The sequence below is a fragment of the Triturus cristatus genome, chromosome 8, assembly GCF_964204655.1.
Source record: "Triturus cristatus chromosome 8, aTriCri1.1, whole genome shotgun sequence".
NCBI classification, from domain to species: Eukaryota; Metazoa; Chordata; class Amphibia; order Caudata; family Salamandridae; genus Triturus; species Triturus cristatus.
Genome location: NC_140591.1, coordinates 156,126,220 through 156,141,786, shown reverse-complemented (window position 1 = coordinate 156,141,786; position 15,567 = coordinate 156,126,220). Strand labels below are relative to the sequence as shown.

Sequence of the window (15,567 nt, the reverse complement as noted above, 5' to 3'; positions counted from 1 at the left end):
CTGATCTATGCACTGGCTTCTGTTTCCAGAGGTGTTCTCTTCTCGTGTAATATAATGACTGTGGTTGGTTCTACAACAAGGCAGCAGTAGGCAGACATTTTGGGTACCAAATGCAGTTAGTTGATGAAAACCAAGAAATGGTAGATCTGGAGTGTAAAAGGGGCAGCTAGATGGATGACTTCTCATCTGGTGCACCATGTTTATTTCCAGCCTTGCCCACCAAGTTGTTTTCCTTCACTACCCCACAGCATCTCCGAACCAGTCCTAATATGCCATGTTAGGTGGTAGGTTTAGTACATGACTGTGATATTTCAAGGTCAGTGGTTTCTAACCCAATCAAAGTCATTTGTCATTTAAAGGGCAGCGACGGGCTTGTGAGACCCTGCCATTTTAAATAGTGAGCATTCCAAGTGCAGCAAGTGAATGCGCCAGCAGCAACGCTTTTTTACTTGATCAATGGCTGTGGTCACTCATGTCAACCCAGATAATGATGTATAATTTTATGATCCTAGGTAGAGTATTATGGATATACAGTACCTTTAAAGCATGACCCAAATAAGTAAAACCAGTTGCTCAGTTGCAGAGCCAATCCTGGTCTTCTGAGCCAGGGCCTGGTCATCTTGAGCCTGCTTCATTGCAGTCACTTTCACAAGCTTTCATTCATAAACAGAAACTGGTATATGACTGCTGCAAGAGTGTGCTTGCAATTGAAAAGCTCTCAACACATCTCACTAGAAATGGCTTTGCACTATCTTCCAACATCTGAGAGTGTGGAATTTACTTCTTTGTGTCACGTTCTTTGTGTCAGTGCTGACCAGTTACGTAAAGAATAACTGAGCATTGTGGCACCTACGCTGTAGCCCACCCTTTCCTTCAAAGGTAGATGTGAAGGCGAACCTTCTCTGTGGCAGCAGCTAAGCTCTGGAGCACACTGCCCTGGGGAATCTGCAAGTAGCCAAGGATGCCAACTCCATAAACTTGTGATGGCTTCATTTTGGACCAAGATGCCTAAGGGCTGAATGTTGCATTTTATCATAGCTCAAATTACAGACACCGTGGGCACTTCCGGATATGCTAGAGGATGTTTGAGACAAACTAGTGAAGCATTGACAGGGTGGGAACTATCCTGTGAGGGTTCACAGCATTTGTCAAGTTTATTAGCTCATTGGCAGGGCATCGTTGGACCTTTAGAGGTATGCAGAATTCAGGATCATCACCCACTCCAGGGGGATAACACTTTCTCAGTCTGGTTTCTAGTCTTGTTGCCACAGAATCAACACTATGCTGATTAATTAAACATTTGCTGCAAACTTAACATCACCCGAGTGGTTCTGCCACAGCAAGTATCCCACTGTTCACAAATCACGATTTAGTACATAGATGCCAGACCCTTTGGAGATAAAATATTGTTTTTGTTGCTGCCTGATATGTAGTTATTTATAGGTGCATATATGTGCGTAAGCCTGTCCTCCTTTCCTCTTTCATGCAGTTGTGCCATGGTCAGTAATGATTTACTTGGTTGTGGTATATCCTCTGACTCGTTTACAGAGTAGTATAGCACTGCTGTGGACTTGCCAAAGACCGAACCCTTCTCTGTATTACATTCTTGAAAGTCTGTCTTACATTGTTCCACATCCCATTACGTTGACCTCCATCATCTTGTTTAGGTGTCGGCTAACTTGAAGCTTCAAGAGAAGAATGAAGGCAAAAAGGAGATGGTATGTATGAGTCATCCGTGAGTAACTATTTACCCAAGGGCCATATTACACAAAGAGTTGTGAATGTGCAAACAGCACACTGTCTATCACAGGTCCAATGTTCATTCGGTAATACCGAATGCCTGTTCCAGTGACTGCACATGTCATAAGGTTGATCCCCTCAACCAAACAATCTTTATAAAACCACATGTTTGGCTATAGGGAGCGTGGAATGCATATTTAGGATTACTTTTTAGTGTTCCAGTAAATGTCAATGGACTGATTCTCCTTAATGTTCTTGAAATGTCAGAGGACGCGTTCTCCATCTTTGTTATGTCGCTCTTACAGAACCTATATCATACAGGGGAGTGATTCAGTTATGGGCTTAGGAGGCTGGAATCAGTACTTAATTAATCTTAAAAGGGTGCCTCCAAGACCATTAATCAAATCTTTCTTTGATTAAAGGAACCAAAAAATAGTTCCTTCAAATGTATGGTGGGTTGCCCTGTTGTGATTAATGTTTCTTTTCGAAAATGTACACTCAGGTGTATCATACCTAGGTGTATTATTCATATAAGTCCAAATAGAATGAATCAATCTACTACTTTTTTTAGACATTTACTTTTTTCATTGCTTGTTGGGATCAAAAACGTTTTACAAGACAACATTATACATGCAGTGATAACATTCACAGACACAAATGACAGAGGACAAACGTTGTTTGATCCAAAAACCTTTTCATATAGCTATCAAGTTATGTTTTGTAATGTTTTTGGCTCACTCACGTTTTGTACCCTGTCATTTGTGTCTGTTAATGTTATCACTACATGTATAATGTTGTCTGAAAAGATTTTGACACAAACAAGCAATGAAAAAAGTAAGAGGCATATTCCCAAGGACCTATCGTCGAGTTAATGGAACTTTATCAGAGCCAAAGTGGCGATAAATTCATCGCACCATTCACAAGCTGGTGTTAACAACCGATATCACCAGTTTACCGGCGATAGCAGCAGCAAAAAACATTGCCACAGATGACACCGGCAACTAACGCTAATGAGATGCAGAGTAGGCATTCCCGTGCAAAAAGCAGCGACAACACCACTTCGCAACATTCTCAACGACCAGCCAGATCGGCGGTAAGTCCACAAAACATGCAATAAGGCGCGTTAGCAGCAGGGATTTAACACCTGCTCTTACCTGGTGTTAAGTCGGACAACACCCTGCACCATGAAGGGGATCCCAGCCCAGAGCCACACCTGCAGAACGACAGATGCCATGGAGCCACTGATCATGCAGCTAGGAGCCCCAAGAGGGCCACAACACCCACCGCAACCACCCCCAGGCCCCCCCGGGCACCCCTCCCCGGACAAAGAGATATCACATCAACAGTACGAAATCCTGAACAAAACAATTCACCTGATGTCGCACAATCACAACCATCAACAATCATGTGTGGTCAGAAAAAGGCGAATCAGTCATACATCTTTGAATTTCAAAACAAAGCAATTTATTCAAATTAAACCGAATACAACTATGTGGAAGAGTCATGGTGGGTCTTCTCTGGACAATCTCAGCCTGCAAGACAAAATTTAAAGATAAGAAGGTGTGTCATACGCTCATCCAAGGACAGATAGAGAGAGAAAGAGAGAGAGCATGAAAGGGAGAGAGGGCGAGTGAAAGGAAGAGATTGGGGGAGAGAGAGAGAGAGAAAGAGAAAGAGAAAGAGAGAGAGAAAGCGAGAGAGAGAGAAAGAGAAAGAGCAAGAAAGAGCGAGAACGAGAGAGAAAGAGAAAGAGAGGGAAAGAGAAAGAGAAAGAGAGAAAGAGCGAGAAAGAGAAAGAGAGAAAGACAAAGAGCGAGAAAGAACGAGACAGCGAAAGGGGGAGAGGGAGAGAGTGTGCCGACACTGGGGACCCAGACCTCACTGCTCACCTGCTGCCACTGGTGTCTCTCCAACCACGTACCGGTACACACTGCAGTCCACCAGGTCCCTTATCTGAAACAGATTCCCAAATCATGAATGGCAGAGTCTGCATCATTGCACACGCCATCAGCGCTTGCCCGCACCTGTGCACACAGCCTGCTGCACACCAGCCCCTCCCGCCGCCCAGCGGTGATTGGCCGCCCCTGCGCAACCAGGCTTCACTGCTCACCTTCCGCCACTAGCGTGTCTCCAAGAGGGCCCACCACATCACCACATGCCGGAGCAAGCTCCAAGCCCGGGTCCCGCGACCATGGCAGCCTCCACATCATGCAGCTCCGCGCCGCGGGCCAAAAGGCCACACACCTGATTCTGGGTCTTGATTACACAATGGCTGAGATCACATCAGTGCACAGGGCATCATCTCAGGCTGCACACCCGCTCAGCACTTATGGTGCCCCTACCTCAGTGCACCCAAAGTCACCGTCCCGTGGCGGTAGGCCCGTGCCGGCCGCAGTTTATCCAGTGCCACCAACTCTGTGCAACGCAAGTCATGGACCCTTTATGATTGAGTCCCGTGATATGCCAGGCAGACGCAGCCATGTCACCTTCGGCAGTGGGGAAGAACTGGGACGCATAGCGATGTCATCCCCCCCTTTATGCGTAAGCAGAGTGGGCTGGGTCGGCAGACGCCAGGCCAGCATAGGAGTGTGAATAATTATCCCTGAGCTCTGGGCATGGTTCATTTCTGGGATGGACAGGAAACCAACTGATGCATGTGTCTCTGTCACAGTGTCGTTGCCACATGGGCCGCAATCGACAATGTTGCAATTCTGCATGCACCCGGAGGGCGGCCGCGCACAAAGGGATTGTACAAGGAGCTCAAGACCACTTGGGCTCTTGGATCATACATGCCAACTGTTGTGTGTGTTTCGCCATTGGTGCACCATCAGCTTAAGGCCTAGCCTCATTTGCAGTGCGAAAGCCAAATCACATTTCTAGAATGCAAGCAGTTGTCAGACTAACATCAGGGATGAAAGCACCTTTGTCCCAATACATAATGCGGAAGAACATCTGCACCTCCGACCTTGGTCTTGCATGCTGCCGGCATTCCCTGAGAGAGATACCATAGCACTACGCACAGCGCAAATGAAAGAGCAACGTATTCACACCACACACACAGAAGTCCTGGCTCGAGATACTCTTGCATGGAATGCCCTTGACCCTTACGTACACAACTACCCATACGTCCAAACGTTGCACACACATACGACTCATTGCTCCGAGCTGTGGCATATCATCTACATAACTACCCCAGGCCTGAGGAGTGCCGGTTATACATGAGCTACCAACGTACTGTCCGAACATCCTGGGCACATGCACGGCTGTCACGTGGAACTGTACCGTGACCGAATGCTGCATGTTAGTGTCTGATGCATTGGTCTGCATGTTGTGGCCCTTGTCTTGCCTGTACTGCCACGCACATGCAAATTGAGTCTATGCAACTTCACTAGTGTTCAATTGTGATGAGTGTTGATTGGAATGACAAATTGTGTGCCTCAATGAGCATTGTCCGTACACAGTGAGGGACAGACTGACCCATTTCACTGAGGGGTGAGTCCCTATTGCCAGCTCCATCTCTGTGAGCCAGACATTGTGGTTGGTATAGTTGCTGATAGACCTGTGCTCCTACTTGTCTTCAGAAATGTGAGTATGGTGTCCAACTTCTTGCCATGTGTATCAATGTGATCTATCACTACAGGCTGTGCCCACCCAGTTGAGTGTGAGTAGGTATGCAAAGAGATGTTCTGTTGTCAAATGTGATGGAGCTGGAGCAGTACATGGCCATGCAAACACCACATTACATTGTAGAACAGGGTAGGGCCAGCCAGAGTAATTTAGGGATTGACAAGTACTTCGAAAGAGGTAGAGGACATTCCGCAGTGTGATTGCTGGGTCATTGTAGAGCAAACAGAACATGGCAGTCCATATCGAGGTCCAAGATGAGTGTCTTGGAGTGTTTCCGGGGACAGTGGAAGGTGTTGTTACAGGGCATGATGCAGAGGGCAGCACCAAGATGAAACGGCATATGGCGGAGAGGATTGCTACTGTCACCTTACTACACAGGTGGAATCACCCGCATCTTCATCCTCTATGTCATCTGTCTGACATGTGGGTGCTGATGTTTGGTCTGCAGCACTGTGTGCCACTGACACTTCAGGGGTCGGAGATGTGTGTGTGGAAGTACCAGCAGCATTCATCTGCGACTGCCTTAGTGGCAGCAATGCCATGATGAGGATCTGCAGGGCATGGAAGATACCTACTAACTTTTTGCTGGTGTGCATCCGTGGCAGCCATTCTTTCCGCATGCATATGCTCAATGTTCTCCATTATCCTCATCATCTGTACCAACTCTCGGCTGACATTGCTGAGGCCAGTCTGAGTAGACAGTTGTTTTCCTCTCAGAGGCATGTCTCCAGCAGTGTCGGGCATGGATTGTTGGACATCATGGTGCGAACTGTGGGTGTCTGTTAGAGAGTGTAAGTGGTCCTTGATGTCACTCATACACCCACGTATGTCATCCAGTTTGGCTGGCATGTTGTCGAACCCCACCTGCACATGTTCAGCCACCTCCTTCTGGCAGTCTAACACCTGGCCTTGGAATGCCATGTGTTCTTGGGTGAGGTGCTGGGAGCCAGCCGTGGTGGTGGGTGCTTCCTGCTATGCGTCTGTGCAGGGGGTGGCCTGCACTGCTCCTGGGGGTGGGGTGCGTAGGCTGTCCATGAGCCGTTGGAGGGTGTCGGGGCAAATGTCCAGGGGGTCCTCTTCTTCATCACTGAAGAGATGTCTGGTCTGCTCTGCAGGAGGTGTTGATTGTCCCTCTGCAATGTAAATGGGAGATGCTGGTTGACAGTGTGTTCCATGTATGTTGACGCATTGTACATGTTTACATACAGACTGCATGACAATGTACATTGTGACCATTTGGGAGGGGCTAACTATTTCATGCTGGACAGTGGACATTTGAACTACATCAGGGATGTGAGGTTGTACGCGTATACTCTCATCTCACAGTTTCCTGCTATGCCAGATGTGATTGACCAGTTTCTACGCACAAGCGGTACCAGTTGTGTCCTCTGGTCTGCAGTGAAAGTGTTGCACTTCGTAGCACATTGTCATCAATGTTGATGTGCTGTTGTTGCTATGTGTGTGTGCTGCATTGTGGGTGAGTCACCCCTACAGCTGTGAGTTTGCTGCCCCTTATTCCTTTGAGGCGGTGTGCCTTTGACTTCTGTGCTTCTACAGTACTGAGATGTTGTAGACTTGGCTGATTTGGGCTCTTGGGCATGTTCTATCCGTAGATGTGTTGTTGCCGTCAGAGGTTGTGTGTGCACGTGGATGTGTCAGGGTGTGACCTGCTCCTTTCCGGATGTGTTCCACACTCAGACACCTGAGTGTCGAGGCATGCAGCATGTCATGATTATTGGACTGCAGCAATGCTATTCGTCATGCAGTGTCACTTGCATTGTCAGTGTGGCTCACAGGCACGCAGATTTGCCGGTTTTCATACGTGTGCATGGGTTGGTTGTGGGATTGGTGCTGTGTGGGGGGGACACCTTTATGTCCATAGTGGACGTGGGCCTACTTGCTGTTTGTATGTGTGCTGCAGTGTGCCAAGGGGATCAGGGACATGCTCAAGAGTCATTGTGGGTGTGCAGTGTGCTCTACTTTATTGTGCATGTGTGCCATTGTGCCCATCTCCCCCCGTCCCCCTGTCCCTGTTCGGTACTCACCCTGGTGCTGTTGTGTCAGGTCATGCCGAGCAGTGTCCGGACCCCCAACTCCTGCCACTGTCTCCCCACTGTTGACTGTGGAATCCATTTCCTCCATCTCATCCAGCTCCTGGTGTTCCGCTGGACTGCCACCTTCAGTCTGCATTGCTGCCTGATGGTTGTCAGCGAGTTTCTTCTTGGTTTTGTGCTTCGCATCATTCCGGCACCTCTTGACCTCTCCAATAGTCCTCTTCCTCACTCCGTCTGCATTCACCTTGTCCAGGGTGGCCTGCCATATTGCATTTTTATTTGCCAATGGCACGTTGGAGGTGACGAACAGTTGTTGGTGGTGTTCTGTCACCTCAGTGATGATGATCCTGCTTTCCTGCCGACTGAACCTCATCTTCCTCGTCTTCATCTCCTTGCCCTTCCATGATCCCGAGGTCCCAGGCAGGTCCTCCTGGGGGCTTGTGGGGTTCTGGTTATCCTCTGTACTTGCTCTGGCTTCCTCCATGGTGCTACGCAGTTTGTATTATTTTGTTTGTGTTTTTCTGTGTTTTTCTGGTGCATTTTCCCGCATGACGCATGGGAATTGCAGGCCTGTCGCTGGTCATCGCTGATTTTTATAACGCGATTGGCCACATCACAACTTTTTTCGCGTTCGTGTTTCAGGTTTTTTCGGGGTCATGTTCGTTTTAACGCAGTCATTTGGCGCGTTATCGTGAGACAATCACATGGTGCCACCGGATTGAAAATACAACGTTAATACGGCGTTATCTTCCCGCGATAGACTGCGATGTGCAAAGTTGCATTAAGCAAATTTTGCGATAGTTATCACACGTTCTTGAGAATATCCCCCTAAATGTCTAAAAAAGTAGTAGATTGATTTATTCTATTTGTACTTATATGAATAGTACACCTAGGGGTGAAACACCTGAGTGTACACTTTCGATAAGAAACATTAATCACAACAGGTCAAACCACAGACATATGATGGAACAATTATTTGGTTCCTTTAATCAAAGAATGATTTGGTCGATGGTCTTGGAGGCACCTTTTTAAGATTAATGAGCTCTTACAGAACCAGCACTACATAGCATAAGATAATGTAGCACATTGTAGCATAGCATTGCATGTTATAGTAGAGCACAGCATTGCATACCATGTCATATGATAGTGAAAGAAGGGTAGGATGTTTACTTTAGTATAACATTACTTGCATTTGCATACTACAGAATAGAATAGCATTACATAGCATATTATGGCATGGAATATCATAATAAACGTGGAGTAACATAACAACACCTAGTATAGCAACTAAAGCATAGCATATTACATAGCAAAGCATGACATAGCAAAGCATATCAGCACAAAACATATTATTCAACCAACATCAGTACTCAATACAGCAAACGATAGAACAGAAAACCGTATCATAGCACAGCAGCGAATATTAGGAAATATCCTAGAAAGCAACATTGTTCTTCTTTGTCTGGATAGAAAACTGATGATTGTGCACTGTTTGCCGCAATTCTAAGCATTAGGCTGAGCTATGATTTCATAAGATACATTTTTGCTAACGGAACGTGTCATGGAATCCCAGTGAAAGGTTAAAAATGTGATTTGGTACTGCAGAATCTCATGCATCGCTGATTATAGAGTTGTAGCCGTATAGTTGGGGCTTGACTCTGGAAAAACTCACTTTAGGTCTGCTAAAGAGACAGCTTTGTGTTGCATCAGCCTGCTGTTCACATTCATAATAAAAACACACATACACACGCACTCTTTTTCACTCACACACACAAACACGCACACTCACACACACACACCCACACACATACTTTCTGCTAACCCTCTTCATCCATTCATCTGTAAAAATGTCACTTACATTTACTTTCACCCAATGCAGCATACATCATATGCCAGCCCACTTTACTGTGAGTGATAGGATTTTGCTTGAACACATGTACATCAGCCTTAAAAGCAGTCCTCTGTCTAGTGGGCCAATCTCTACTTGATATCCTGCTTTAGTTTAATTTATGAATTTTCGTGATGGGGTATTTCATATTTGTAGTTGTTTTCAAACGAACACATGCGTCACCTTCTTCAGCAACGTGTTTTATTTTTATTACTTTTATATTTTTATTTCTCTTCCAATGCCTGTTTAGTAATGGAGGGTGTAGGATTCAGGTGATCTCTCAGTGGTTTATGGGCTTCCAGTGTATATGAAATTATTTTAAGGCTACTCACATGCCAGCTCTGAAAGAGGCAAGAGAGATACACATGACTATTTTTGGTGCCACCGCTTAGTGAACTGCTTTCACAAGGTCAGGCGTCACTACATTAATTTAACACTCCCATTGCTTCTATCTCAGGTAAAGGAGATTCTGACCGCATTGGGACTGCTTTCTTGTGCCAGCACGAGGACTCTGTGTCTGTCCGGGGGGCAGCGGAAGCGCCTCGCCATCGCACTAGAACTGGTGAACAACCCCCCAGTGATGTTCTTTGATGAACCTACTAGGTAAGTCAGAAGGACAGCCTGAAATTCAGCAGAACATCAAAGCTTCCCAAAGCACAGGTATAATGTCTATACACTGTGTTGAGCACAGCACAGGACAGGTACAATGCCCATACATAGTGTAGGAAGTCTCTGCACAGTAGCTTTTTCAATAGTGATTTATTATACTTGTACACACAAAGCACAAAGGATAGAGCAGAGGGAGGACAATACAAATGACAGGTGAAGACTGAGAGGAGAATGTTTCTGTCACTATCACAGTACATATTATTTTAAAATGTTCTTTTCTGGAGGGATGGAGAATGGATTATCCCTAAATTGTTTTTGCCACATGTAGGAAAGTAGGTAGTTAGTAGGTGGGGGTATTTACCGCCAGCTTGTAATAATACCACAATCGCTAATAGGTCCAGTCATGCCTCAGTAAATTAATCCTTGCTTAACTCTTGGTAGCTTGGCAAATGAGCAGTCAGGTTTAATTTAGAGGATTGCATGTGTAAAGCTTTTAATATCACCAAAACAGTAAAAAAGTAATGATACAAACCAACAAAAATCCAACACCAATTTATGAAAAATAGGAAATATTTTATCTTCAAAATTACACCAAAACAACAAAAATCCAATGTACGGAACCAGAAATATGAATTTCTGAAGATTAAATAAAAAATTATAGTTTATTGTGCCTAAAAGCCTAAAGCGCCACTCACAACCAATAGGGGGTGCGCTACCGGGACAAAGTTTCAGATCAGCTAGGCTGAGGGCTATGTTCCGGTCAAATGTTTACCTTCGAACTATGGGCTTAATTTAGGTTTTGGCAGATATCCCGTCCACCAAAATCTAAATCAGTCCCTTAGTATTTTTCTTAGATCTTTGCTGTCAACGCCGAGCCCGTCGGCGGGTCCTCGGGCTTATTGGATCCAGAGTTTGAGTCGAGGACGGCTGCCTGCTGCAACTCAGCAGCTTAGTGAAAAGACAGGTGTTGAGTCCTACACGTCGACGGTGGGGAGAATCTCAAAGTGGTGGTCGTTGTCTTTCCCCTCCACGTCGAGTTGGGCTCCACCTGCAACTTTTCAGTGGGATGAACCTGTGTGGTCAAGCCGATTGGTGAGTCAGGACGTCAGCGGATTAACTCTTGATGTAAAGCCGGTATCCTCCTGGAGCTTTTATGCTAACCTTTGCAGAAAGTTTCTTACTTTGGAGATCTTGTTCCTTGTTGATTTCTCTAGGGAAAATCAGGTTCCTCTAGCATTGGCTAAGGGTTCAGAAATTCTGGCTGCCACTTGAGCTAGGTCCCAGTTTCTCACAATGCACCTGGACAGTCCAGGAAAATCCAGTTGCAACTGGTCAGCTGAGGTAATCCACTCTTTGATTTTGGAGGCAACTTCTTACAGCTCTGTTGTACCTGTTGCTGATTAGGTAGTCTATTGAGTTTCCTTTTGAGTCAGTCACAGTCCTTTCTTTGTGGAGCCTTGTGAGTGCAGCAGGTGCAGTCTTTTAGAGTGCAGGCCTTCTGTGGTGCTGTCCAAGTGTCCAGCAGACTGTCCTTCTTCTTCTCTTGTTCCAGGCAGTGTTCTGGTGAGCTCTTCAGGGCTGCCCAAATTATTCCTCATTTTTGGGCATGAAGGAGGGGTGCAACCTAACCAATAGGGAATAAGCTATATTCCCTATTGGTTAGATAGGGAGGCATACTACGCCCTCCAGTATGCCCACTTCCTGTAGAGTGTGGCAAACCTCTACCCCAGAACGCACTATGCTCCCAAAAATCAAGATGGAGAAAATCTCTCTTTGGTATGTGTCTCTGTTCAACCCAACCAGAGGTGTGGCTACCTACTGACTACACCCGCCTTCAAACCCTTCTTCTAATCGGATTGAGGGTCTCCCATCTGGCAGGGGATTAAGGAATTGGGGACTGGACTGGGTCCTGTGACATCTGTTCTGCCTGTAAAGTCCTGCTTATCTCCCCAGCCCCCTTCCTCTCCCTGGCTTCTCCAGTATGAAAATCTCCCAACAAATTTCTTTGTTGTTGCAGCCAGAGGCCTGAGTTCAGGCTGTCAAAGACTGACCCGTCAGAAGAGCCTGCCACAGGGCTCTTTTAGGTAACTTCAGAATAGTAAGTTCTAAAACTACTTTCCTGTTAGAGTTCTATTAATTCAAATTTTGGCAAGTTGTGTTTAATGTAACTTTTAATTTGATCCTTTGCATGGTATTGCCAGCTAGTTCCATTACAAAGATAGACTTTATTACATTTAATTAAGCCATCTGCATGTTAGCCTATGGAGCTAGCAGCACTACAATAGGGAAAACGACTTTGGATGTTTTTCCTTACCAGGGGATATAAAACATTGTTTATTTTGTAGTTTGGGACTTTGGAAGTACTTTTAATTCCAAAGGTGAATTTCGACACAGTTTTATTTTAAAATAAGCTTGCAAGGCAGGTCTAGCTCTAAAATGACATCAGACACGCCAGCAGTGTACTCTTGAGTGCATTAAGTCCACTGGGGTCTCTAAACCTACTTGTCCTACCATATACTAGAGACTTACAGGTAGCTTGTCTTAGCCAATTAGAATTATACAATTACAATATACCTTTAAAGGACAGAACAGGGGCCATGGGACGGGTTAGCAGAGCCCAGGCCCCGTTCAGAGTCAGTACTCACCAGCATCAGTCAAAAGAAATGGGAGTGATCAGGGCAAAAAGGGTGACTTACCTGCACCACATTTCTATTATGGAAGGTCAAACATTTTTACCAATTCTTTGTTAAAGATGGCAGCAGGATACATTTTTCACTCAATAATTTTCCTCCAAGCACCAGTAAAGGTGAACTTTGTGATTTGCAGTGTATTGGTCAATCTGTTATACTGTTCTTCCTGTCACCTTCATCTCCCCTACCTCATTGTGCAAGCAGCCAACAGACTTTCAGTTTGTGTCATCAATTGTCCAGGTTTTGAACATATTTATAAGACATGCAAATTGAGCTCTGAGATGGAGATTCACGACATGCAAGGCCGGAGTGACACCAGAGGGCAGCAGGAAAATCTGTGGTGTACTGGGACACAAGAGCTGCTTTTATTTCTGGATAGACTGAGATAATGACACTTCACCTAGCCCTGAGAGCATCAGTGAGGGAGTAGCAAAGACTATTCGTCGACCGTGTTATTGATTATATGCTGTGCGCACCCCTCCATCCAGTGCTAGGTTTAGAATATTACAACATATCTTTCTTGGATTGGAAGTTTCTTTTGCACATCAAAGCACTTGTGATCACGTCTCCTGAAAGTCGCAATGCCTCAGAACATGGACTCTGCCTTGGATTATTTTTGTTTTGGCTTCCTTCCTTTACTTTTTTTTACAAATGCACACTATGCTGATGCAAAAAGTAATGCTCCTGATTTCTGTGCCATACCATGACGTTTTGGAATATTCCACTAGTGTGTCTTCTGAGCTGCCTGTAAAAACAGTGGTCGTTCGCAAACGCATTTGGAAAGGTGCGCTAAAAAAACACCATTCAGCCACATTTTGATAGAGGACTTTTAGGGAAAGACGACTGCCTTTAATCCAATTGGAACGGGTGAGACTAACTCACTTGGAGCTCAATATGATTGATACTAAAACTATTTCTAGGATTGCTATTGGCTTTCAGTCCAGGCCTGATGGCAAAAGCACTGCACACAACATCCTGAGTTGGAGAGTAGAACCTGGCGCAGGCCTGCAATTAATTAATCATTACGAAAAAATATACATATTCTAATCTGCACAGGTATAACATTATTTAGTTTTAATTGCATGAGAGAAAGGCCACATTTTTGCTTTGACCATGCATCTGATGGCTGCCATTGTTACTCGTAGTCTGTCGTTGATTTCTATGGAATCTCGAGCATTCACACTAATGCACCTATCACAATGTTTGTCTCTCCTTAGTGGCCTGGACAGTTCCTCGTGCTTTCAGGTCGTTTCCTTGATGAAGGCCCTGGCCCAGGGTGGCAGAAATATCATCTGCACCATCCACCAGCCCAGCGCCAAGCTGTTTGAGTTATTTGACCAGGTAGGCATTGGTTCTCGTTCTTTTTCAAAAGTCCAAAGTTTAATGACAACAAAACGCCAACATGTACTTCATGTAAGAAATCACGCATATTTTATAAGACATTGCAATTTATTTATTTATTTTATTAAGTGCGACAGATACCCAAAAAGGGCTTCCCGGCGCTAGGCAGAATACTGAACCAAAGAGACAGGAAAGGGCAATGGGATAAAAATCTGAAACCGATCACTGGTTAAAAAGCCAGGTCTTTATGGCTTTACGGAAGTAAGTGTACCTTGTTTCTAAACGGAGAGGTTGCGGAAGGGAGTTCCAGAGCTTCGGGCCAAGAAGGGAGAAGGATCTTCCTCCCATCCTCGCACGGAAAGTCTTAGGAACACAAAAGAGACCTTGTGTGGTAGATCTCAGGCATCGTGCAGGCGTGTAGGTGTGTACAAGGGTTTGAAGGTATTTGGGAGCGTAGCCCCACTTTATCCTATGCATGAGGCTGAGGGTCTTGAATTTGACCCTGTTGTCAATTTTTAGCCAGTGGAGTGCCTTTAAATGACTGGACATATGGTCTCTTCTGTTGCACTTACGAAGCAGTCTAGCTGCCGCATTCTGTACCAGTTGGAGACGCCGCATGACTGCCTGGGATGCCCCTAAGTAAAGGACATTCCCATAGTCCAGACGGGAGGTAATTAATGCGTTGATCACTGTCTTTTGGGAGTCATCAGGGAGCATCCATATGATTTTCCTGAGCCATCTCAGGATTGTGAAACAGGTGGCTGTGAGGTTGTTAACCTGGGGCTCCATGGTTAGGCCACTGTCGAGGATAATGCCCAAGTTCCGAACTTGGTGTGATGGAGTTGGCAAGGGGCCCATTTCAGATGGCCAGTGTCTGGGATTCCAGAGGTTATGATTGGGACCTACTATCAGAACCTCGGTTTTACTACCGTTAAGTTTAAGCATATTGTTATTCATCCAGGAGGAAATATTTCTAAGGCCAATCTGTAGGCGTGAGGGAGAGTCCTGATTTTCGTTTGATAGTGAAAAGACGATTTGGGAGTCGTCAGCATATGTGAACATGTTAAGACCAGCTGATTCAGCTATCTGGGCCAGCGGGGCTGCGTAAAGGTTGAAGAGCAGGGGGCTTAATACTGATCCCTGTGGAACTCCGTGCGGAGAAAGGTGGACCTTGGACGCCGCATTGCTGGAAGAAATTTGGAATGTCCTGCAAGTCAGGAAAGAGGCAATCCAATCTAGTGCCTTTCCTCTTATGCCCATGTTGGAAAGGGAAGCAAGCAGGGTGCTGTGGGAGATGGTGTCGAACGCCGCGCTGAGATCAAGAAGGATCAGCGCGGCAGTGTTACCCTTGTCGACCAGATGTCGTAGGTTTTCCACGACTCCAAGTAAAGTGGTCTCCGTCGAGAATCCGGTGCGGAAACCCGATTGGGATGGATGTAGGATATTATTTGCCTCCGTAAATTTGGTGAGATATTTGTGGACATGCTTCTCCAAGATTTTGGAGAGAGCAGGTAGAAGGGATATTGGACGGAAGTTTGCCAAAATTTTTGGGTCGGCTGATGGTTTCTTAAGAAGGGGCGAAACCATGGCGTGCTTCCAAGATGGCGGGACCGTGGCA

General features: G+C 45.7%; 1 protein-coding gene across 2 annotated transcripts in view; it reads left to right on the top strand.

Annotated features, from left to right (window-relative positions):
• Positions 1-15,567, top strand: part of ABCG1 (ATP binding cassette subfamily G member 1) — a 159,572-nt gene that overhangs the window by 92,726 nt on the left and 51,279 nt on the right. For both annotated transcript variants that reach the window (XM_085621212.1, XM_085621213.1), the window contains exons 5-7: positions 1,668-1,718; positions 9,767-9,912; positions 13,826-13,949. In XM_085621212.1, the coding sequence (XP_085477338.1) occupies positions 1,668-1,718; positions 9,767-9,912; positions 13,826-13,949 (321 nt within the window). The remainder of the gene's footprint in view (positions 1-1,667; positions 1,719-9,766; positions 9,913-13,825; positions 13,950-15,567) is intronic.